The sequence below is a fragment of the Macrosteles quadrilineatus genome, unplaced genomic scaffold (genome assembly GCF_028750875.1).
Source record: "Macrosteles quadrilineatus isolate MER2022 unplaced genomic scaffold, UCM_ALF_1.0 Scaffold_1__1_contigs__length_201487025, whole genome shotgun sequence".
Lineage (NCBI taxonomy): Eukaryota > Metazoa > Arthropoda > Insecta > Hemiptera > Cicadellidae > Macrosteles > Macrosteles quadrilineatus.
The window spans coordinates 200,115,381-200,141,598 of record NW_026542594.1 but is presented as its reverse complement, the minus strand read 5'-3'; the positions used below and the strand labels follow the sequence as shown (position 1 = coordinate 200,141,598).

The 26,218-nt window shown below is 34.1% G+C and overlaps 1 protein-coding gene across 1 annotated transcript; it reads left to right on the top strand.

Moving 5' to 3' along the window:
* Positions 1 to 509: 509 nt before the first annotated feature.
* Positions 510 to 22,983, top strand: LOC128994196 (palmitoyltransferase Hip14-like). Its single transcript, XM_054418579.1, has 13 exons — positions 510 to 741; positions 5,103 to 5,237; positions 6,268 to 6,467; positions 7,058 to 7,267; positions 9,293 to 9,455; positions 11,724 to 11,858; positions 12,578 to 12,778; positions 13,133 to 13,294; positions 14,171 to 14,290; positions 15,257 to 15,434; positions 16,061 to 16,185; positions 17,704 to 17,885; positions 18,239 to 22,983. Exons 1-13 carry the CDS (start codon positions 688 to 690, stop codon positions 18,306 to 18,308), a joined length of 1,935 nt encoding a protein of 644 aa, XP_054274554.1. The 5' UTR covers positions 510 to 687; the 3' UTR covers positions 18,309 to 22,983.
* The last annotated feature ends 3,235 nt before the right edge of the window (positions 22,984 to 26,218 follow it).

Below are 26,218 nucleotides of genomic sequence, written 5' to 3'. Positions count from 1 at the left end.
AAGCCCGCGGGTACAGCTAGTAGAGAATAAATGTGATATTTTTAAGGAGGCATTTTAGTGTAAATCCAATCAGGCAAATGGAAATTTGCTTAGTCTGCAGGTTTGCTGCGGTGGTGGTATTTTATAAGTGTTTTGATTTTGTCCTATGACGCCAAGTACGATCCCGGGATTGTTTTTCACATTACTACTAGTGGTTGCTTCATGATCACTTAGATAAAATCATTAAAATCCATTGGTGATTTGGCGGGATTTGAACCCGGGACCTCAGGGTCCGAAGTCCCATGCACTAAGGCTCTAACTACTAGACCAGATCGCTCCCCCGTATTTTTTATAGTAGCCTGTTTTTATACTATATTCGACGGTTCTCTGCTTTGTCACCACATTCTTTTACTACTGTATACTTCGCAGAATTTGGTTGGTTTGGACTGACAACCAAAACCAACTTGGTTTGGTTGTCACTTGTCACTCGTCAGTCTGACCTGACGTCTGTTTGTTTCTGGCCTGGCGGTTGGTTGTTATCGTCTCCAAGGGGTTGGGTTTTGCTGTTAAAATACATCTTTAAGATTTAACAATTTGTTTTAATAACTGCTGCAGTTTTTTACTTTATGAATATTATAATAGGCCTAAACGAATAAATCGATTTTATATGGTTTATGAGAAAATCATAGAACCTGGATTGCCATTAGCATGATTCCGTTAGAATACCAGTCTGCATGTAATCCTGTAAACTTTGTTGCTCAGGTAAGGCCAGTTTATTTTATTCGGTGGTTAAGTTAGAGTTTGTTGATTGTAGAATTATTTATTTTACTAAAACAACATTTTCTCAAAATTGCTTAATTTGTACACACGTCTATGTTTTTTGTTTACTTACAAGAAATAGCCTAAATAATTTACCTAAAAACTTCCAACCTTGGATAAAAAGGAATTTTATTTTGAAAATAACACAAAGGCTGCACTTTACTTTAGGTCCACAACATTTTACTCAAAATTGCTTAATTTGTACACACATCTAACTTAACTTATGTTTGAACTAGGCTATTGTAACTTTGGCGTTAGGTTAACGCTATTTATTTTTTTTTTTACATACAAGAAATAGCCTAAATAATTTACCTAAAAACTTCCAACCTTGGATAAAAAAGACTGGCACAAATTTTTTATGTTGTTGAAGCGTTTAAAAGTTAAGCCGGATCAGGTGCACCTGAGGCACCTATAGGCCTGATTTATATGATAGGCTAACTTCTATTTTGTACTGAAACCTACCTACATCCTTAAGCAATAGGGTCTAGGTGTATGGCCCTGCGGAGTGGGATTTTTCAGGGATTTTCTCCCTAATCCTTGTAGGCCCTTGGGGCATTACAATTTTACTTATTTTTTCTTAGGTAATCCTTGAACCTCATTGGTCCGTTACAAGTGCGGTATAGTAAGTCTACAATGCGGTAAAGTGAATAATTTCAATTCCTAACTCTTTTCCCCTCCTTTTTGGGTAAGTTAGTTATGCGCAGGCTACAAGATTTAGCCTACCGGTAGCCTAAGTTTACTCAGTTTAAGTTCGTTTTGTCTGGAAATGTTTTCTACGCAAATAGAATTTTTTACCTTGTGTAAGGTCCAAACCCTGGTCTTGTTAATTGAGCGAAGCGAGCGAAGCTCTTTGGGATCAACTTCAATGCAAACAATATAACACCATCACTCAATAACGGCTGAACACATTTCAGCCAAACTTAACAAGACTACTTAGACTAATAATGAGATGGTTTGTAAACAAACAAATTTCAATTAGATAATGCTAATGCAATTTAAAACGAACTTAAAATTTAAAATTTTTAACATTGGGCTTATGGGACTAAAGTAGCTATGACAGTTTTTTTGTTTACAAGAAAAATGTAAACAAGAGAATCATAAGGTATTTCTGAACTTTCTATACTTTTCTTTTAAACGATTTTAAACCATTCCTATGATTTTAATAAACAAGAAAATGCCGTTAAAACATTTTTTTAAGGCACGGAATTCACTGAAAATCGAGAAAATATACTGAACTACTTTCTCAATGCGCGGAGCATAAACAAGGAGCGGAGGGATACGGACCGGTGACTACTTTCTTGGGAACCTATTTGTGTTGCCAGCTGATTAGAAACAGCCAATGTTAGAAATCAGGATTTAATAAGCGATATATCGAACCGCATCGAAATCGGTATCTAATCCGATAATACCTCATAGGTTATATTATGTTTAATTACATCGACGGTACAGTAAGTTATTACACTTATTGATAAAACGCAGATTGAACACTGATTTAGGCATGTGGGGAGGTAGGTCGGGGTTTATGAGTATTCGTGACTACATTAAGTGTTTTGAAGTAAGGTTAGATTAGAAAGGTATAGTGTAGGTTATAGGTAGGCGATCGGGTTGTTTATTTGTGTTGCACCATATAATTTTTTAACTTTTGGAATGGAATAGTTGGTTAAGGTTAAACGGGGAAACGATTTCAAAAATGCTTGCATATGGTCTTAACTTAACAAACCATCTACAGTATTCTAGCTTTGACTTTATATAAAGTCAATGATTCTAGCAAATTATTACATACTGACAAAAAGAAAAGAGAACATTTGGATTTGTACCTTTGACCATAGCAAAACTAACATATAATTATGGAATGTGAAAAGTTGTATATCATTATATACTATTCTGTAATATTAATAATTGTTCGGCAAATCCTCATTTTAATGGCTCGGCTGAAAATGGAATCTGCATTTTGTGAAACAGTAATTTGGTAACAATTCAGTTATTTCAAATGTTGATAACAGTAGCCCATCCTATACAAATACTGTTATTTGATTGCCAAGCCACGGACTATACATACGTCCAGTTACAACCGTTGATAAGTAAACCTGGGCTTATAGAAGTACACTTTTAACCACGGTATGGATAATTGTCTAGGCCTGTCCAGAAGTAGGCTACTAATTTCTAATTATATTATCTACATTGTATATTTAAGGCATGTCTTCCCTACTTATTATATTATTCTGTTTTCACTTAAATCAGCTGAATGCGATTTTACTTATTACTTATGTTTAGGCCTACATTCCAGCCATTTTATGTTGCACGGTTGAATTTAAATGTCAAATTTCCCCTCCTGTTGTTATACTTTAATACTCGTTTTTTTATAGTTACTGTTTTTTTTATACTTAAATACTTTAACCGATTGTAAGGGTGAAAAATGTAGCCGTTGCATTTGAATGTTAAATTACCTTTCTCATTTTTATACTTTACTTTTTGGATGTTAATATCAGATTCCAACTACTGTAATATTTTCCTGGTCAAAACTACCATAATGCACTTCTCGAAGAGGTAAATTTGAGTTATTATAATTTTAATCTTTAAAACCAGCATTAGTAAATAAATCTATTGACCTTTTTACATTTAGTTACTTATACAAATATCAAATCACGTTTGTTCCGCTCAACTGGCTTTCACCTCTCTGAAAGCAACCCTAGTATATTTTGTCAACCCAGGGTGTCCACATTCTGGAAAGTCAGGGATAGGCTAACTTAGTCATGGAAAAAAATTCTGGTCATTGAAAGTCATGGAAATCCCCAATGATAGACGGATTTGAGGGGACTTTTCAATGCTCTAGTGGGTCTAGTCGGCCGTAACCCCGACTAAGTTATCGTAGTATTTTTCAGGATTTTTCACAAATGTACGGCAATTCAATTTATTACAGTTGTACAGTTATGATTTTTGAATTTGTATTTAGTTCAATACAATCTGTCCCTACTCTACTACGGTTGACCAGGTTAGTTCGGATAATGGACCTTCAGATCGTTCAGACAGATTCCTATAACCTAATTGACCTAAATGAATAATTATGAAAGTGTTAAAAACATTTCAAGTAGGCTAACTTATTCCCAAACTAAAAATATACTCTGGCCTTAAGTTTAATTTTAAGTTAGGCTTACTATATTTTATTCATATTTTGCACCAAACATGTAGGTACTTAAGTTAAGTCAAATTATCTTTTACTTTTAATTCTCTAATTTAATTTGTACATGTAAGTTAACCTTACTTTTACACACCTTGGCATATAAATCTACCGGTTTGCTATTTAATCAATTATATGGATTTTAGCGATATCTGATCTGCAGATCTGTACTCATGAAATAAAATTGATTCAATCTTTGTTTAAGGGTGCGCTCTACCCCAGACGCGTAACCAAATGCAAGGGTTTGCAAGATTACTGTTTTCACCTGTTACGTTGAAAGTAGGATCAAAGTTAAGGTCTCATATTAAAGAGAATGAAATTTTCTATAGTTCTGCGTTTCATTATTTCATTTTTTTTTAATACACACCTTATAAACTTGATTTGTAGGACATGAAAAAAGGTCCTTTCAACTAGCCATAACTTATTGAAAAAACGTGATTTGAAATTTTGAAAAACGCAGAACTATAGATTGGCATTTGCACTACTATAAGCAGTTTGGTAGCTATCATTATTGGTTAATTCGAAAACAGTAATCTTGAAAACCTCTGGAAGCGCTTCTCGCGGCATTACCCAATGGTGCAACATAGCAACTGAAGCCCGAGCTGAGATTTCCCAGCTGAGGTAGAGCGCACCTTAAAATCCAGGCAGTAAGTTACCTTATTAAAAGTAAATTTACGGGAACTAAGTTAAGTTTTTAAAACTTTTGAATATGGCTCTAATATTTATGCTCGGTTCTATTCGCTTCCGTTTTGGTGTGGGCTGAGGTATAATGGAAACACAAATAAATCATTTTAAACTATTGGGTCAGTCCTAGTTCTCCACTCCTCAGTTCCCGACACCTGTCATCTCTGTCTCTTTGATTTGTCTTTGAACAAAAGAAAAGTGAACAAAAAGGCTTAAGTTACACGAACAGGTCTTTTCGGTCTTGTGATCCGGGTCACTTGTTCACTTGAATGACCTTTTGGATTCAAACGGGTCTTGATCAAACAACCCTCCTCTATCTAGGTCTGTCCACGATCTCACTTTGGAATCGAACCTGCTAGGCCTACATTCGAAGGCGAGCACTATAGCCACTCAGCTACCCAGAAAATTTAGGCTAGTTTAATAATAATTTGTTCCATTTTAGGATGCTTGCAAACCACATTACCATCATGGTTGTGAGAGCAAGAATGATGGCAATACATTCCAAGAGACGATGGCAAACCAGAATACAACAGTGGAGACTGATTGCAGCAACTTTGACATTGTCAAAGCCACCCAGGTAAGGATGATTTCATTAGGTTAATTATGATTGTGTACAGTACCGGTACATTTTTCTTTATTTGCATAATTCAGTTTTTAGTTCTGCAAATTATCTTGTACAACTTAAGCTGCATATTCTAAATAACTAATTAAGTAGGCCTATCACCTAAAATTTGGCATAAAATCTGACAGTGGTCTGTTAAATATTCTAATTTTAATTAACTTGAATGTGATCTGTCTAAGAAAAATTCAACCAATTATTATGCCTTCTGGTGGGTTTAACATTCATATTAAGATTTTAATACACACATTAACTGTCGCTAAACACGTTCGCTGCTGAGCGGTCGAAATCAGCCGGTGCTAACTACGCGCCGGGTACTGCGCGGTCGGACGTTCCCATGATTTAACTTTGAACAGTCAGTGTGAGCTCAGCCATTGACGTGGAAACTTAATTGTTGCCAGCTTATAGCTTAGAATGCGAGCTTTATTTTGGTGTAGGTTGGTACTAAAATTTCCCGTAAAATCCCGTCTGGCAATGCTTTTGTCCCGGTTTTGGAGATTTTCTCTCTGCAAGCCACATTACAAAGACACTGGCTACGGATCCAGTCAGTGCAGCTACTTTTGGGTGTTTCAATGAACCACATCCACTCTCAGGGTAACGCAGCACAATCACCGCTGCTCTTTTGTGTCGTCAAACTGAAATATTTAAATACCAATTGCGTTTGCTGATTTGGTGGCACACCGGGGCTTCGCCTGGGCCTTGCCGCCATTGGCGAGGGCTTGTTTGATATATGCCGCAGTGAACGTGTTTAATCAAAGCAACTATATATTGGGTAACTTATAGTATTTTTAGATAAACACTAAACAGGTAGCAAGAGAAGGTTTCTAGGTACTAATTACGTCTGATATAGTGGCCTTTCAGCCTAAAGAGCCATGTAATTAAAATTAGAGGCTCTCTCTATGAATTTTAAAACCCGGGAAAATCATTAGACAAAATTTCCAAAGTAATTCAAGTACGGTACGGTACATTTCATTTATGTATTGTACAGTACGGTTCGCTGGAGCGTTGTCGACAGCTGGTGGAGGCTGGGTACGATGTGAATCAGCCTGACAATGAGACAGTCACGTTGCTACACTGGGCTGCCATCAACAACCGTCTGGACATCATCAGGTACTACGTGTCCAAGGGAGCTGTGGTGGACGCTGTAGGCGGAGAACTTCTAGCCACCCCCCTCCACTGGGCCACCAGGTAAGTTATGTGGTATGGTCTTAGGTTAGTTTTTGTTTTAACTTAGAATAAATTAAATATGTGAGTGTTTATCAGTCTTGTCGTCGCCCTAGTTTTTGAATTTGGATTTAAATACGGCTAAAGCCCCTTTTACTAAAAGGTTTTTTACCCTGATCGACTCTTTCAAGCTGTTCGGCAGTGTTTTCGGGCATTCAGCTGAGATCAAGTGTAGTGAAACATTACAATAGCGCATGGAATAATAACCTAATATCTACTGATCTAGCTTTTTTAACTTTCTATATTAACGGTACCCGGTATCATCAAAATACTTTTTGCCAGTCCAATTCAATAATTTCATCTACCTAGCTTTCCATTGTTTAAAGTCATTTCTTTGTAGGTAGTACTCTGACAATCTCAAAAGTAAATAATTTATATTTTTCGTAATTTTTATAGGCTAAAAAGTCATACGTTTCTGTCAACTTACATGCTTACAGCTTGTTTAGGTTACCGGTATGGTATTAGTCTTACTATCTTCACTGAAATTTATCATAATTAAATGAACATTACATGAACATTTTATATGTTACTTTACTGCTCTCCGACTTTTCCAGACAAGGTCACATTGGCAGTGTCACGTTGCTGATGCAGTATGGTGCTGATCCTTCGCTGAGGGACGGTGAGGGCTGTTCCTGCATCCACCTGGCTGCCCAGTTTGGCCACACGGCCATCGTGGCCTATCTGGTGGCCAAAGGTGTCAATCCTAACATGCAAGACCGCAACGGCATGACTCCTTTGATGTGGAGCGCTCATAAAGTACACAGGTTGGTTAGTTAGGTTTTTAAATTTATTTCTAATTGGCTGAACATAGAAATAATTCTTTTAACTAGGCCTAAATCCTTAGAGCAAGTTACAGTATTAAAATAATATTTAAATTTGAAATGAAATGTGAAGGTCCTACGAACAGTGCCAGGTTTAACATCATGGTTGACTAGGCTGTGGGCTAGTGCCATAAGATAACATACCCCTGCCGCAGCAAACCTTGCAGACTGAGAGAATTCTAATTTGCCAGATTGGATTTCCACTTAGATCTATTTCAATAACATTATGTTCAACGGAATACCTAGGTTTTCTGCTACAGAGAGGTTAGGAAAGTGAGTTTATGGGGTGAAATATTAATAGCTTAGTATAAAATAAATAAATAAATATATCCATCTACAACAGTTTTTGGCCTCTGGTGAACAAGTAGCCTATATCGGTCCTGGGTTCGGGTCTAACCGTGCCACCTACGGTAATAGTTAGGCCTACCCACCTATATAAGGAAATTAGCTAAAAAACCTGCAATGTTTAGTGCAGACACAAATTTTTAGAACAAAATGTGAATCTTTACTAGGTACCTATCTAAAATTAATAATTCTTTGTAATCGCGAGTAACAATGATGATGTTCCTATGATCGCAAGAGATCTTCACGATTTTGCCGCGATCGTGGGGAAGTTCCACCTAAGGGGCAGGAATAAGGGCTCAGGTCAGTTTGGTAGTCCCATTTCTGTAAAAATTATGGTTCAAAAGTTATTGTAAATTATGTTGTTTTCCCACAAAAAACCCATAAAAAAAACTAATAATAAGACTTTAGAAAAAAACCCGGTTTTGATTTAACTAAACATGATTTTATGGTCCTTAAAATTTTAAACATTTTTTCTTTTTTTAAAAATTTGTATTTTTAATGGGGATTTCCCATAAAACTTCCTCTTAAATAACAGAAAAATAGGATTTTCTCGAAAATGGCCTGAACAGTTTTCTTAAAAATTTAGATGTTATAGTAATTTAAACTGTGAACAAAATGGTACAAATCCCATTTCCGTAAAAATTACGGTTCAAAAGTTATTGTAACTTATGCTATTTTCCCATAAAAAGCTAGAAAAAAATCTTATTTATTTTGAAAAGCTGTTTTTGATCAAAATTAATATGTTATGGTTAGTGATGGGCCGATTCCAGAATTGGTCGATTCCGATACCGATTGCGATTCCAGAACTTTGGTTTCGATTCTCTATTCCGCACTCGATACCAATAACCGTTATAGATTCAATAACACATATATTTGTGCTTCTCATGATACCTATAAATAAAGGAGCAAGTTATTTTTTTCATTTATTCTTAATACAAACATAACTTATCTGAATTACTACATAACTTAACTGAATTGAATAAGGTCATAGATAAGGTTAGCCTATAAGAAAATAAGATACTTCAAGAAGACATAGGGTACATTTTAACATATTTTATTAAATTCAATTGAAACAACAAACACCGGTTTAGGTAGGCCTAAAATTTTCACTAAGTTTTATGTTTGCATAAGCATTCGTAACTAGGGATGGGTTGATTCCGATTCTCGATACCTTGATAACTTCGATACTGTAAAATATTATATTTACTCTCACCGCTTACCCATGATGTAGGTTGTTGACAAGCTTATGGGAGAAGTTTTATTTCCTTAATCACTTAAGTTTTGACCTTTAGTATGACCAACCTATAGGCCTACTAAATGCAAAATACTGTAAAATTGAAATATGGATATTTTGTTTTTTTTTTATAAAAAAAATGAAGTACCTAGGTAGCCTATTCTAAAAATTTAAAATAAGGTACCGATGGTACTGGAACCTAGAAACGATTTTGGCTAGGAACCGGTACTGGTACCAACTTTGAAAAAGTCTAATTTTTATGAGATTTTTTATAGAGATAGTAAAATGTACAACTAAGCCAGTGGTTTTATGGCCTGTAGATCAACAAAGCAAAAAAGTGAGGTCCTCATTGCTTTATGTGTATCAAATATCTCTTGTTGTTGTTACAGTTTAGATCCGACCAGACTACTGTTGACGTTTGGGGCCTCCACCACCATACAAGACAAGTACCAACAGAACACTGCGCTGCACTGGGCTATCCTCTCTAAAAACCACACGGCTGTTAGCACTCTAGTCATGCACGGAGCTAGTCTCGACATCGCTAATGCACAGGTCAGGCTAATAGTAGCTCAGTGAGCTTGGCATGGACAAAAATAACTAAATATATTATTAGTATAGGTTCTCGCATCCACCGTTGGGAGTGCTGTGTAGTTACGGCATACACGCTTTAAGTAACTGCACGGCGCTCCCAGCGGTTAACGCCAGAACCTAAGCTAATCGCAGCACGGCTGACGGTCTATATATCATTCTTTTTGTCTATGGCTTGGGTAGGTAGACTACATGTGAAAGTTTATTTTCAGCCGAATGGTGTTTAAGTGTGATGGCAAGATATACAATAAGAAATGAGTTTTTTTACTCCCTGTAGCTTGAAATATTCTTTATAGGTGATGGCCTGATAAGGCAAAAAACAAAATAGAATAACAACAAAATTAATAATCACACTTAAAAGTTGTTGTTAATATGTTAATATTATCAAAGTAAAAATTTAACTCAAAAAAGGTTTGATTGTTAGAAAGATCTTAAAGAAAATGAAATAAACTAGTACTTTATTTCTGTTTGTAACAAGCACAGCATTAAATAGCCTAGATAAGCATTCCAATGCTTGTCAAAACTGTCAACAGTCAATTGATTTGAACTATGTGTTGTTGAGTGCTGGAATTCAATGGGATAAATGCAAGTTTTTCCCCATAGATCATAATAAAACACTTTAAAATAAGTATTAGTTTTAAATACAAAATACCTGTATTATGCCAGGAAAAACCTTTGAAAACATATTTTGGCTGTATTCAATAGAATAAATATATTACTCAAATAATCTTTAACCATCTAAATGAGTATCCTAAATATCTAATAAATACAAGTTGTACGCCTATTCTTAAAAGTTATAAAAATTTACAGGAAGGCACTATATTTTTCTGTTCAAATATTGACAAATTCATAAATTGTTAATCATTAAATAATAATTTGTATCTTGCTAAGTGGTAATGTAAAACAGTTCTACAATTAAGTCTACACTAAATCATCACATTGTAAACTGGTTTATGCAGTAAATAAATTAAAATAGTTTAATTAGGCTAATTAAAAACTTTTAATTCTACTATTTAAACTTAGGCCTAGTATTAACTCGAAAGGAAAGTTAGTAGTTGTTGTAAAGTCAAAAACAATCCTCATACATGAACTAAGTAAAGTTCTATAGTGTTCCTAAATACCCCCGCCACAGCAAACCTGCAGACTAAGTGAATTTCCATTTGCCTGATTAATTTGCAATTAATCTATTTAAATAACATTAGGATTAACAAGTACAGTACTTAGGTTTACTGCTACGGGAGTGTGTGTTTTTAACAAAATATTAATAGCTTAGTATAAAATAAATAAATTTGCCAAGTTTGATCAAAATATATCAATTAACAAGCAAACTACAACAGTTAACATATTCTCTATAAGAATAACATGGGAATTTTAAATTTACAATATTTTGATTATTCTCTTTAGCCAATAACAAAAATACTAAATTATTTTTTTAAAGCTCTACAAATTGGTTCAAAGAGAAATTAGGAAATTTTATGTTTTGTGGGTCAAAATTGAGAAAAGGCTATTTTTACCCCATAAGACTCATGACAACAGTCAAACAGGTCAACAGTCTCAGGTTGGTGTTTTAAACTCATGTTCCCATGGTCTGATCATGCGGGTTCAGAAACTCATTCAAGTTTATCCTGCCCTACACCTTCAAGCCAAATTTGATCAAAATCGGACCAAAATTGTAACTCAAGTTATCGTGTTCACGGATGTATATTTATATAAATCTATATACTGTATATACATGTATAAAAATTTGAACCAATTGTGTTTTTGACTTCTATGGACATCAAAATGGAAAATTATATTGGTCCCGGGCCCAGATCGTACCGTGCCACCTACGGTAATAGCTACTTCCTATAGGGAAATTCGCTAAAAGAGAACACTATTGTCGGAGCCACGTAAGTTTGCAGTTGGTAGCAGCCAATCACAAGACAGGGCTAGTGCGACGTTGCCACATCGCCCATTGACAACACTTATTAAATATACAAAGCAATATTTTCAAATCAGCTGGTATTATATTGGTTATATTTGGCAACACCGCACGGTTCTTATTGGTTCATTCAAAACCATATGGTAAATAGGCTCCTCCCTCAACTGCAAACTTATGTGGCCCCGACAATAGGAAACTATTTCTTAAATTTAATTGGCTTGTATCCGTTGCAGATTATAAAACGACCCATATTAGTTTCTGATGGGCAGCCGAGGACGAAAAAAATTAATACATATATTTTTCTATTCTAGGGGGAAACTCCATTCTCGTTGTTGAGTTCACCAAAGGCCTCTTCATGGGTCGGCAAGAAAGTTCTAGAGAAGGTTGTTGAACATTCTGGTGCTCACACTAGACAGAACTTCTGTAGAAGGTTCACCAGTGATAAGGTTAGTAGAGAACCTTAATCCAACTCGATAGTTTAAAACCTATTTACTGTAACTTACAGTAGTTTCGCCTTGTTCCTTCACCAAACCTCTATTCCAATATTTCCTTATAGTTTGATGAATAAAATATCCTCCATATTGTAGAACACCTTTATCAAATCATGGGATTACTGACATCTCATAGTACACAAAGTCTTCTAGAAGTCTGCAGCACATTTAATTGCATTCCAACTGCGACAGTTTCTGGTTGAAAAAATTATTAATACATTGGACCTTTGTAATTTGGTATGACTGTTGGTATTGTGTTTGATTAACAGTAGTATGGTGATGAATTAGTGTTTGGCACTTTGTCTTTTGCTTCTTTGGCCCTTGGCAGAGGTCGTGTTTTATATACAGTTTGTTTCTTAATTTCAGTAATATAAAACCCGTTTGACCAAATAATACGATTTAATCATAAACAATAACTTTTCCCCTAGTTATATAACCAAACAGTAAAGCAGAAATTAAGAAATTAAATCTAAAATAATATAAACAAAAATTCGTTGACAGTAGCGCCCAGTGTCACCGTACATGAACCGTACACGAAAAACGAGCTTTAAAATTTATAATGAGATAAGAAATCTACTTGTGTTGGTTAGTCTATGATTAAATACTCTGGAAGTGCACTGTATGAAAGAATCTTTGCAGGAGAGTTTTTTCATAATACCTGTTTTATGTTACAGAGGATAAGATATTGGTGCATGGTGGGAACACCTTTCCTAGCGTTCTACGCCATCGGGGTCACTCTACAAACGAACCTACCTTACCCAGTCAAAATAGCCATCCTAGTCATCGGTTACATCGGCATCTATTTTGCTGGCAGATACGTTTTTGATGACAGGCTTATGAATCTTCTTCCAATGTCTGTGTACTTAGCTACTAAGGTAACTGGAATATTTAATTTGATTTAATTAAATACTCTTCATTCACAACAATATATCTGAACAAGAATAGTGTACATTAAAATTGTATTTTAAGGCAAAGCCACATAGTTTATTAACGAGTCTTTAAAAAAAGATAGATCTCATCTAGCTTACTAGTTTAGTGAAGTGACTAGCTTTGTATTATGATTCCCAAAATCCTACAAATTAAATCAAGATTTCAAGAGTGGATTTTTAGTGTCCCAGAATTTATGATTTAAGGGCTAAATTATTTCGTCAGAAAGTTAGCGCTAAATATGTTGTTTTTGAATAAAAATTGTGGCTTTGATCACAATATGATGTCATGTAATGTTACAGTTCTGGTTCTACGTGACCTGGTTGCTGTGGGTCGCTCCTGCAGTTGACTTCCTAGAGTCCCTGTTGTTCCTGTCCAGCTCGCTGCTTCTCTGGCACTTCTTCCTCAAATCCTGGAGAGGGGATCCTGGGGTCGTGGCTGCCACACAGGATCAGAAGTTCAGGGTCAGTCACACACTGTTTCTTTATTAACAATGTTGACTCTTGGTCTAACTCACTCGGTAACCTGACACTGCAACGAATAATTGATATCTACAATCCTGGAATTTTTGCGTCGTTCCAGCAGTGTCTAATCTGATTTTTTACAGTGAAAGGAAGTGATTATAGGGTAGAATAAGTACCTAACTGTGCTTGAATACTGTGTTTTGTAACTTATCAATATAACTTATGTACTAGATTTTATCAGTATAGGTAGGCCTAATTGAATTATAATACAGGTATTATTTAGTTTTATGATATTCAGGCCTACAAAAAACTGCTCAGCTGTACACAAGAGTTAATAGACCAAATCACATAGTTTTAGCAATCAATACAAATTTCCTTAACTGATTAATCTTAAGGCCTAATAGTCACATCATACCGAATAAGTCGATTTTTCTTAACTCCTGGAATATATTTGTTATTAATCTGTTTATATTTGTAATCCTACATCTTCCTGATCCCATATGTGTATTGAGAGTCAGCTGTATAATAATGGCAATCCATTGTTAATAATTGTATATTAAGTACTTTAATGATACATGTTTTGCCAAACAAAAAAGTATTTATCCTATCACAGAGTTTTAAATCCTAATAACTAGATTTTACCTAATAAAGTTGTTATCTAACAGTGATATAAGTGGTAAACAAGACGGATATGGTCAGATTGAAATTATAACAGCAGTTACATTCTATATAAATTTGACTAAGTTGTAATCAATAATTCTCAATCAGACCCATTTTCTTGCCTTTCACTCTAGTGGTATGTTCTGATTCATTAATTATTAAGTATCTACTTTTAAGAAGTCATAGACAAATGTTTCAATGTTTTCTGTTGTTCAGACAATAATTGAGCTGGCGGAGAGGGGAGGATTTGAGCCGCAATGGTTCTGCAGTTCCTGCCTTGTGCGTAAGCCAATCCGCAGCAAGCACTGCTCAGTGTGTAACCGCTGTGTTGCTAAGGTAAGTTCTAAACTGGGGAGGATTGGATAACTAATTTAATTAATTTTTTAAGCGTTGAAAGTTAAAAAGAGTGTAAGTAACAAAGATTCTGTGATTGAATTTAGGCAATTGTAATTATCCGTAAAGATAAAGTAATGAAGAAAGTTAGTTGTGTAGAGAGATTTCCTAAATTATTGATGGACAGGTTTCTGAAATTTGGGGAAATTTTTGGGAAAACATATTTATATTTTTGGGTTGGATTACATTTAATAAGGTATTTTCTTGGAACGGGATTTGTTCCAACGCCAGCAGTTTCAACGCAATTTGAAGTGACTGATGTTTCACAATCACGGGAGAACTTAACAATTTTGCCGGTATGGCAGGTAATGATAATGAGTATACAGTTGTGGATGTTCATCATTTTGCCACTTTTGAGGAAACAATGAGGAAGTCTTTGCAATTGTTGGAGATGTTCACAATTTAATTGATATGACGGGTGACGATGATCATGTCTCTATTTCATCGCAAGAGATGGCTATGATTTTGGCGCTATTGCAAGAAACGATGGTGATGTGTCCGTAATTGTGGGAGACCATCATAGTTTTGCCATATTTTGGTTGATGATAAAGATATCTTAGCCTTTGTGGATGATAACAATGATTGTGCTGCAATCAGAAATCATCACAGATTTGATAAATAGCCAACAGATTACAAAACTATAGTTACTAAAAAGCTAATGTACTACTCTTCTAAAGTGGTAACATCAGACATGCTTATAGTTTTAAGATTTTTGAATACCTTTTTTGCAATGTATACATATGATTGACAGTTTGACCACCATTGTCCGTGGGTAGGCAACTGTATTGGTGCTCACAACCATCGCCACTTCATGGGCTACCTGCTCATGTTGCTGGTCATGTGCGTGTTCCTGTTGTATGGCTGTACACAGTTCTGGCTCACTACATTATGTGGTATTATGATTGACAGTTTGACCACCATTGTCCCTGGGTAGGCAACTGTATTGGTGCTCACAACCATCGCCACTTCATGGGCTACCTGCTCATGTTGCTGGTCATGTGTGTGTTCCTGTTGTATGGCTGTACACAGTTCTGGCTCACTGCTGTGTGCTTTGACATGTCCCAGCCAAGGCCTCATTTCTGGACCGGTGAGATTTATGTGATATTGTAATAGAAAAAATTATATTGTGTAGTAGTATGTTTTATTTTAGTGTAGTAATGAGTATGTATTATCTTCACTTTCATGATGAAGTAAAACTACTTTAATCTGACATCAGAATTACAAGTTTAGTCACTGTGATCATAGACATACCCGAGGGGGCCCTGCACCCACCATGAGGGGAAGGAAGATTAAAAAAGTTATGCTATTTTCTGTTGTACTGAATAATTGAGGGAATGCACAAGTTTGAAGTGCAACACTGGTTAAAATGCAGCTCCCCTCTTTCCTGGGCTCTTCAGTAAGCCACCCCCCCCCCCCTCCCGTACATTACTCTGGCAGCGCCCTTTATATCCTTACGGTATCCTCTGCAATCAACAGCCACGACCATCTTCAGCCATCGTGGCAATACGATTATTACCCATTAAGATTAAGATTCTCACCCCAAGAGAATCCCTAAATCCTGCCAAATTGGGCAATACAAAATTTCTTGAGAAGTTTCAAAATTGTTTATACTTGAACATCCCCATTAAGTTCCCTCCATTATGTTTACTACCTTGAACAAATTCACTAGTTTTTGTGTGACTAGATATGTACTGAGGGTTGTATGTTTGACAGTTGACCTGATAGACTCAGGTATGTGGCAGTATGCTCAGTGTGACTCGTGGGTGGCCTGGGTGGCTGCCAATGCCTTCCTTCACTCCATCTGGGTGGCTACTCTCTTTGGCTGTCAGCTATATCAGGTAAAGACTTTGTTGTATTGCTGGTTAGTGGGGTCTTGTTGGGTTAAATACTGTTACATACAGACATATCCTTTTCCGTTACAGTTATCATTTCCAGCTTTTAGCGAATTTCCCATATAGGGAATAAGCTATTACCGTAGTACTCATGGTAAGACCTGGACGCGGGACCGATTTTTTTTTTCGTTTTGAGGTCCCTAGAGGCCAAAAACACCATCCGTTCAAATTCATATATATATATATATATATATATATTTATATATTTATATATATATATATGTGTCCGTCAGCACGATAACTCGAGCAAAAATGATCCGATTTTGATGAAATTTGGTACAAACGTGTAAACCTACGTTTATTCAAACGAGTTCGCGATCCAGCATGATCGGACCATGGGAACGGGGGTTTACGGGGGGTTTTATGGGGTAAAAATAGGTTTTTCCCATTTTTGACCCAAAAAACATCAAATTTAGCAATTTCTTTCCAAACCATTTTGTAGAGCTTAAAAAAACAAATAATTTAGTATATTGAAGCGTTATTATGCGCCTAATGGTTACGGAGAAAATTCCAAAAAATTGTAAATTTAAAATTCCTACGTTATTCTTATGGAGAATAAGTAAACTGTTGTAGTTTGCTTGTTTGTGAACATATTTTGATCAAATTTGGAAAATGTTCTTACTAACTATTCACATTTGACAAAAAACAGTTTTACCCTCCCTGATGCAGCAAACCTAAGTACTTGTTAAACTAATTCTATTTAAATCAAGAATAAATGTTATATTTTTAAGTAGACATTTCAGTGTAAATCCAATCAGTCAAATGGAAATTCGCTTAGTCTGCAGGTTTGCTGCGGCGGGGGTATTGGTATCATCTGGTACTCTCCATCTTCTCATAATCTCCACAGTTCCTCTTCCTCTTCTGCCATCTCTTCACCTCATCTATCCACCTTCTTTTAGGTATTCCTTTCCGTCTCCTTCCCTCCATCACCATCATGGTTTAATACAAACTCGTAAGATTTACACATACTTTGAAACACTTTACAACCCTGGTTTTTTAGAAACAGTGTAATTTACTCACAAATTTTCATATGATAATTTCAGATCCATCCCTAGGCAGATATATTTATGGTAAATATTGGTAAAATGTGGTAAATATTTTGATTTTCAAAAAAATGACACAGTTTTGTCATTTTTCCATGTTTCATTGGATGCTCAAATCATATTATTAACCCAAGTGAGGAAGTGTATGATATTAGTGTACTCACTTTTGTTCAAAATGTCTGGGTTGCCAAGTGGTCATAGCGTTCACCTTCAAATCTGAAGACACCTGGTTCGATCCCTAGTCGATTTTGGACCCAGATGCCATTTGTGACTTCTATCGATGGTGTTATAACAAAAGGTTGATTTTTAGATGTTAACAAGACAGAGATTGGAATATTCCCTTACAAAAAACGCTAATGGCATTAAAACAGGAAAAAAATCACTATGTTATCATTTTAATTTGTTCTTCCACTCTGAACAGATATCGGTGCTGGGTATGACAACCAACGAACGTATGAACGCCGGCAGATACCGACACTTCCACGGCACCCCTGGCACAACCAGGAGCCCCTTCCACCGCGGCAAGTGCCAAAACATTGTAGACTTTGTACAGTGGCGATGCTTTGGACTCTTCCGTCCCGATCCTACTGACTGGATGACCAGGTATGTGCAATAGTGCAGTTCAATGAGTCATTCGTTGCGTAGTTGAATCATGCGTAGAACACTGTCAATTATTAAACCAATGCTCAATTGAAAAAACCTTTATCATTTTGCAAAGCAGTATTTTGGTTAGTAAATGTTTTAAATTTGTTTGAACTTGGATTGCATTTCTTGTTTTTTAGCCACAAACTTTACAAAACTGTTTAAACAATACATTAACAACATTTTTAAATCCGTTAAATATTATGAAGATGTTTATATTGCTGTTGGACATGTATTTTCCCTACAGCAGGTTGAGCTTCAAAGAAATTATGCACATGATAACTTAGGTGGTAAATTAAATTAACAATTTCCAGGTATCACGTTCGCAGTCCAATTGAGCAAGAACCTCTTCTCAACAGCAAGGACAATTTCCAATATGTCTAACCGACCGTGGTTTGTTCATTGTTTTATACCGGCTGTGGGAATTTATTTTGTATCTACGTCGGCTGACATTCGATAGCCTAGTCTTATTTATTAACATTTAGTTAGATTATACCTCTTTCATATGTGATTTAAGTATAATTAAAACAATGCAGAGAAACTTAGTAATATTACTACATAGTCTGGTTACAATATTTTATACAAGCATTATGATCAATTTTCATATCAAATAAATCAATAATATAGATTAAATAGATTATTATTTTTTAAAGTTTAGAGAATGTATTTGTTAAGTGTTCAGATGGTTTTTAAAATAATCATGGACAACACCCATTAATCAGTATTTTGGTAAAAATTACAAAATAATTTCACTATATACATAATCTTTTAACACTATAATCATATAAAATAATGTAAAACAATTATTTTTTCCTACAGTTAACTTACCTGACAAAGCAGGCTTCCTTGCAATGATTATAGCACGCAAAGTAGCTAATTGCTGCATTCACTTACTTTTACCGCACTCATTTTACTTGCCACTCTCCAGTTTTCCAACCAAACAAAACAATAGAGTGTGCTTTTATAAGACATCTAATAGTGTATGCTTGAAAATAAATTGGCAACACTTAAAGATACTACGATCAGCTGGTGCAGTGTTTCACAGCTTTTTAGTATTGATACTACGACTTAACCTGTTGTTTCATGTTAACATTCTATTGTTGTTCAACGCTTGGATTTAACCTTACCTAAAATGTGTTGTTTAGTGTTTAAAAGACTTAAAGATTGATATGATTTGTTTATAGTAACTGTAGGAAAACTATAATGTGTAACGTGAGCGCAAAGTCCTACTTTGCGCATTAGTTACAAAAATAACTATTATTTTTATATTCCAGTACAGTGGCATAATTAAGTTTTTTTTATTGAAAGTCCAAACCCTGGTCTTGTTAGTATTTATTTTTAGTACTTTTCTATTATATCCAGTAATGTATTATGTTATGTTCTTGTTAGTTAAATAACTATTGAATACTTAAGAAAAGTTAGAAATAAAACCATTACTGTCTAGTCTACTTTGGTCCAGTTATGTCGTATTTGGAAACATTTTCTCTAAATATTGTTGACGAGGGATTCTTTCCTCCAATAGCAATTTGTTTACCATTTCTTGCTTGTTGGTATTATTTTGTACATATCAGTTTTAATTATTTATCTAAAAAAATAACAAGATTTTAATCAACTTTTGCATAGAGGCTCTGATTTTACCTTTTTTTTGTGAATATCAAGGCAATTATGAAATCAAATAGTTTAATAATTTAGTTTTGTAATTAAATTGAACATGCTTCTTTATTTAATCGTAATATTCACATGCATTAGAAAGGAAAAATATTGCTTTATGATGTTGTAAAAATTATATTTTAAGAATTATATTGTTTTGTATAAACTGCATTCTTCCTAAGCACAATAAGTTTTATTACTGTGCTTTGGAACACTTTGTTGACTTTGTTATTTAATGTTTATTTTACTTTAGGATATAAATGCTTGTGCAAACACTTAACTTGTAAAGCATTTAACGAAGAATTATATGATTCAGTTATTTTACTTGATGCGTAACTTATACGAATAATAATGTAATATTCCAGTTACAATACGTCTAAATATTCTATGCGCTTTGTATTGTTAGGCTGAGCACCGTGATCGTTAGTCGTTGAGTTTTGTAAATAAATATTCTTGTAATTTATTGCTATTTGTACAGTAGTAGTCAAGTATTGTATAATACTCGTCTACAATAAATATTGTTCCTCTAATCTAACTACGAACACATTTGGCTTTTGAACTTTCCTAATAATCATTGTCTTAACATTTGTAATGTATAAAAACACGTTTACTGCACTCGTTAGCTTTAGATTTGCAACTTAAATTGTTAAGGTGTTCAAGCTTACTCCATGTTATCGCTGTAGTTTAGTGTTATGAATTTGGACGACTCAGTGGCACACTTGTATTTAATTTATTAGCTTTAATGATTTTAGTACAGTTTAATTTATATTTATATGTCAGGTCTTGTAGATTTATAATTTGTTTATCTAAGAATATTTCTATGAATTTTTTTTTATTGTTTATTCTGTTTAGTTTTTAGAGTAATCTACATCTGCAAAATGTAAAAATCCACTTAGTATTTCATATTTAAATACCAATATTTAAGGCCTAATAGATTGAAGGTATCAGTAAACAAATAAACTACAACAGTTTACTTATTTTCCAAAAGATTTGATTATATAAGATTAACGTAGGAATTTAAAATGTATAGTTATTATACATTTTATCTGTAACTATTTTAGAAGTACCATGCTTCAATGTGCTAGGTTATTGGTTTTCAACTCTACGAAATGTTTTTTAAAATAAACTGCAAAATTTTAGATGTAGAGGGTTAAAAATGAGAAAACCCAATTTCCACCCTATAAAACCCCGCTGCTGATTTGCGAACTCACCCAAATTAATGTAGATTTACTTGTTTTACAAAATTCATCGAAATCGGATGATTTTGATTCAATTATCGTGCTAATTAACGGACACATTCATTATGAATTTGAACGGACTGTGTTTTTTGGCTTCTGGAAGCATCAAAATGAAAAATTAAAGTGGTTCTCGGTTTAGGTCTTACCAAGAGACCTACGGTAATAGCTAAATGAGAATTTCACCAAAATATGTTACATGATAGTTGATATTTGTTTTAACATTATTGCCACTAAGATTAATTCATTATTCAGTAATGTTCATTATTCACTCTATGCTTATAGAGTTTAAAGGTTGATTCACATTTTTGCGCAATATTTTCATTTTGGTACTAATATCTTTTCAAAAACTAAGCTTTGCAAGCCTTGCAATGTATTCCTCACTTCTGTTACAATAAAAAATACCAAAAAAATGAATTAATGATTCGGGTTTTCTTATATGTTATCTTTGTAATGTGGCAAACTTGATGAATGAAGGAAATATATTTAAACAATTGGATTACTAGCTGTTGGTGTTTCATAATAATCTTTCAAATTATTGTAATGAAGTTGAATTTTTATAAAATTGTTAAAGCTTTGATGTGTGATATGATTCATAATTTTTATTTATAGCATTGACTCGGGATTCTGATGTTAACATCTCATATGTGGAGCAGTTGCTGTTAGTTTTTTTCCTCTAAGAATGAAAGCTTAAATGTTAATTAATCAGTCGTAGTCTGTACAAAAATGATGTTCTATTTTATCTTTAAATTTTAACTTTAAGGTAGTTGAAGGAAAATAAATAATGATATTGCTGATCATAAGAATTTTTTATAAAAAAGAACGTAGTTGTGTGAGCCAGTCACAGAATGTGTTCGTGTCTAAAATTTTATTTGATACCTTATCTTTTGTTGCTGACCAGGTTGATGGGTCATAACAGTTGCTATAACTCATCATAAGTCATTCCCTAAGTTTAACTTGGTAAACAGGTTTGTGTGTTTGACTGAATTTAGTAATTTAGATCAGCGCAATCTGTAGGTGGCTCACATCAACTATGACAATTTTGATAAAAAACCTGGCTACAAATTTAACATGGGGATGGAATAGGTTTATGTTCAGTTTTGGTTTGGCTAAAGGTGTCAAGACTGGTTTAAGCAACTGACCATAGGCCATTAAAGAAATTAAAATTGAGAATTGAACTTAGTGTTTTTTTATATTTTTTTTACTGATTACAACTTTAACATGAGAATGGAATGTATACTTCCTGGTAGGGTATCTACAGGGTGATCAACTCAAGGGGACCACCATTGAGATATCGGAAATGGTAAGAATTAGAGAAAACTTTAAATGGGGGAAATTCTTTTATTTTTTGTTGCAGTTAAAAGAAGTATGAATTTAGTTTCTTTTTAATTCAGCCGCCATTTTCCAATATGGCGGCCAACTTTGAAATTTCTTTGTATTATATAATGTTTGCGGATAGAACATGCAATTAAAAAACTTTTTATTCTTGAGATTTTTTCTATAAAAAGGCCCTACTTGTTTAGGAGTTACAGCTTATAAAAAATTACTTCCGGTAAACATTGCATCATGTAGTTCATCATAAAATATGTAAAAATATTCATTATATTATTTCAAAAATGAATGGCAGCATATTTGAAAAGTGGAAAACGGTGTATTTTATGGTCTTTTTGGTATGTAGATGCAATTTTAAAACTTATTTCTCGTAGCATTTTTGCTATAAACCTACTCGTATAGAATCTACATGATGCAAAATGTATACCGGAAGTATTTTTTTCTTAGGCTGTAACTCCTAAACAAGTAGGGGGCTAGCTTTATAGAAAAAATGTCGAGAATAAAAAAGTTTTTAACTTGCATGTTCTGTCCGAAAACTTGATAAAATATAGAATCTTTCATAAAAATTTCAAAGTTGGCCGCCATGTTGAGATATGGCGGCTGAATTTTGAAAAACTAAATTCATATTTTTAACTGCTACAAAAATAAAAGAATGTCCGCCATTCAAAGTTTTCTGTTTTCTCTAATTCCTACCATTTCCGATATCCTAATGGTGTCCTCCTTGAGTTGATCACCCTGTATAGTCAACATTACTAGATTCATACCTTCTGTTGATGTAAGTATTGTTATAAATACTGATAATAATATTGTGTATAAATTGTAAATATTAAAGGAATAAATATTCACTCTATTGTGTATTGAAAAAAGAAAATTATTTACCTTGTGTGTATTGCTTGTTTAGTTTAAGAAAGGTTTAAGTTTTTCTTTGTACAGTAGACTCTCTCTTATCCGGACACCTTTTAACTGGACTACACTCGGCGGAAATGACATCTCTTTAACCGGGCAATTTTTATCAGCACATTGGCTTAACTGGACTAGATCGGCAGGAAGTGGGCAGTACTGAAAAGACTGTTCTCTTGGGAAAGATTTGAGACCAGTGATCACGTGTCTAAATACAATGCTCTCCTAAATTTAAGTGGAATATCACAGTAAACAGTCCGTTTTAACGAGTTTTCGGGGACGTCAGTTTAACCGGAAAACCCATTATCCGGACTGGCCTCGGTCCCGAGGAGTCCGGACAAGAGGGAGTCTACTGTATTATGATTAACAAAACTATCTAGGCTGAATTATAATGTAAATGTATTTTTGAAAAGGAGTTTTTAAACTTTTAATATAAATTGGATAAAAACCAATCCATTGTTATAGTTACAACCTGGGCATTTTCTCATTGGCAGATAGCAATCTAAGTAGGCCTACACTCTAAGTCACTGATTGAATATTACAATCATCTGGTTTGGAGTTTAGAGTTGGACTTCTGTCCTTGAGTTAGGGTTTGAATCCTGACTATCCCCTGTTTATGTGATAACAGTGTGCTCCACCTTTAGATCCATTTTATTTTATGTTCATTGAAAAAAAAAAATTTATGTTATGTTTATTTAAAAAAAAATTATGCGTACAAAAAATTTGTTGTATAAAACGGGTTGAAATCAAATTGCTGCCAATCCAGAAAATAAAATTAGGATACGTTTTTCAGGCAAGGAAATTTTTTTCTGTGTTGTAGAAGCCCCTTCACTAAAAAGCCATATGATAATAATACCAGTCAATTTGTTTGCCCATAATGTCAAACCATTTTGATACTAAATTTAAAAGCAGTTTTTTTTAATAAATCACAGATGGTTTTACACATTTACTTCGAGCAGGCCCGTGGTTCGTACTGTATGTGACAAGCTATGGGCCCGAGAGGTAGTTGTGCCTGCCCCCCCATCGGCAACATTTGATATAAAAATCATAAAATGAAAATAAAATATGCATTTTACGATTTTCACGCACATCCGCAGTTTAACAAAGATAAGGCTAGTTTTCATGTGCTCACTTTTGATTGTTACTAAAATTTGCAAAGTAAAGTAAAATATAGAACTTCAATTAAATACTGTTACTTCTATACAAATTATTTTTATTTCCAAGGGTACTTTTTCAAAAGTAAAATGGGTATAGTTATACAAAATTACTAACTTTGAATACAACAAATTTTGTTTTTATTTAAGATGTTACTACAAACATTTACAACGCTAAACACTCAACACTTTACATGACTGGTTTTTCTAATTTTTTTGCACGTTAACGACATCTTCAAAGTTCATTATTAAAATTACATAATTTTCTGTACACCAGCTCTTTAATGGTTCAGTATAGTTGGGTTGTTAACCTAAACCGTCAGTTCCTGCAGGCAAAGTTTTAATTCATTTCAAAAACACTTATTTAGGAATTTTATGTAACATTTTTCATTGTACAACACTTTTTTGCAGCCTTATTTCTAAACTCACTGCCACTTTTTTGATAATTTCATAGAAAAAGCGTGTGATTGTAAAATAAAGGATCTCATCGAACATAAATAAAATAATAAACAAAAAACACAACAACTTTGTTCACTAGTCAACTGATAATACGTTTCTCACCCAATTGTACAAAAGGAACTGAGTTTGGTTGTGATAATGATAAAATGATATTAAACATGAATTACAAATAAATATAAGATGGAACAAGTAGAGACATGCAAGCAGTGGCAGTGATGAATGGGAACTGAGCATGAAAAGGATTCTACTGTCGCACGATTTAAAAATTTTCTGTTGCTTCACCCCCCCCCCCCCCCCCCCCACCCCAACAAAACAAAAACTCTTGCGCTTCTGGGCTCGGGCCCATTTATAAACGCGATACTTTCTTCAAGAACACTCCTCGAAAAAGCCCACATCCATATTTTTAGGATAATAATAATATTTTATTGACGATATTCTTTTGGCACTGGATATTGAGTGAATCATATCTCAAAACATCAAAACCAGATATGATCTTGATTGGTATCAGAGATTGTGAGTTTTAGGATGATTTGGTGTGTCAGCCTTATCTGTTTGGTGAATTTAGTTCAAGCCTCATTTCCATCTTGGGCAGAAATTGTTTCAAGAACAAGATTTTGTCTGGGGGAAAACGCTCACGTAAGTATTATATTATGTTTTACTGTTTTACAGTAAATTTCAAATATAAATATTAAACTCATAAATAGACAACTTATTTCATTAATAAAAATCATCTCCAGTTTATACACAAAAAAGAAACTAACAGACAGTTTGTATGAATAATATTATGAATAGTATAAAATTACAAAAATCAACAACAATTTGTTACCAACTATGTAGCTAATTTGGTGATATTTTGTGTTGCTAGCCTAAGGTTAGTGTTTCAGAATGAACCAATTTGGAGAAGAGATTTTATCCTAGCACATACAGTATGATAAACAAATTTTAGACATCTAAAAATGTTTGCGTCTTTCTTATAAAAATGCCACTAGTGTTTGTACTCAAACTAAAAGAGGTTATAGCCATATTGATTAGGGAAGAAGAATTTTTAGTTAATTGAGTTTTAAGTCAAACAAGTCAATTTAATCATTAGTTTATTTTAACAATATTAAGGCAATATCATCATTAAACAAGTTTTTTTTTTTTAACCTGAAAGTATTAGGCATTTATAATATTAGGTGGTCTCAATGGCGGGCAAATCCAAGATGGCCGCTATCCTCCAATGACTCTTACATTTTTTATCTTCAAAACAGTGAACTTTATTAAATTAAATTACATAGTTTCATTGAGTAAAATGTGCACAATCTCCAACAAAAATGGTTTACATTAAATTTTTTACTTTTGGAGTATACTTTAATAGAAATTGTATCTCAAATTTTTGTTGCAGTGTCCAGTTAATGTATACAAGGATTTTGATATGTGCTGTAAGCCGTTAGTTTGTACAATAGTTCCAAAAACTTGCACTCCGAATTTTTTCAACAGATATTTCAACATCTCAAATTATAAGGACCGACGATGTTTGTTACCTTCAAAACAAATTTCCTCAGTCGAGTCTTCAAACCAAACC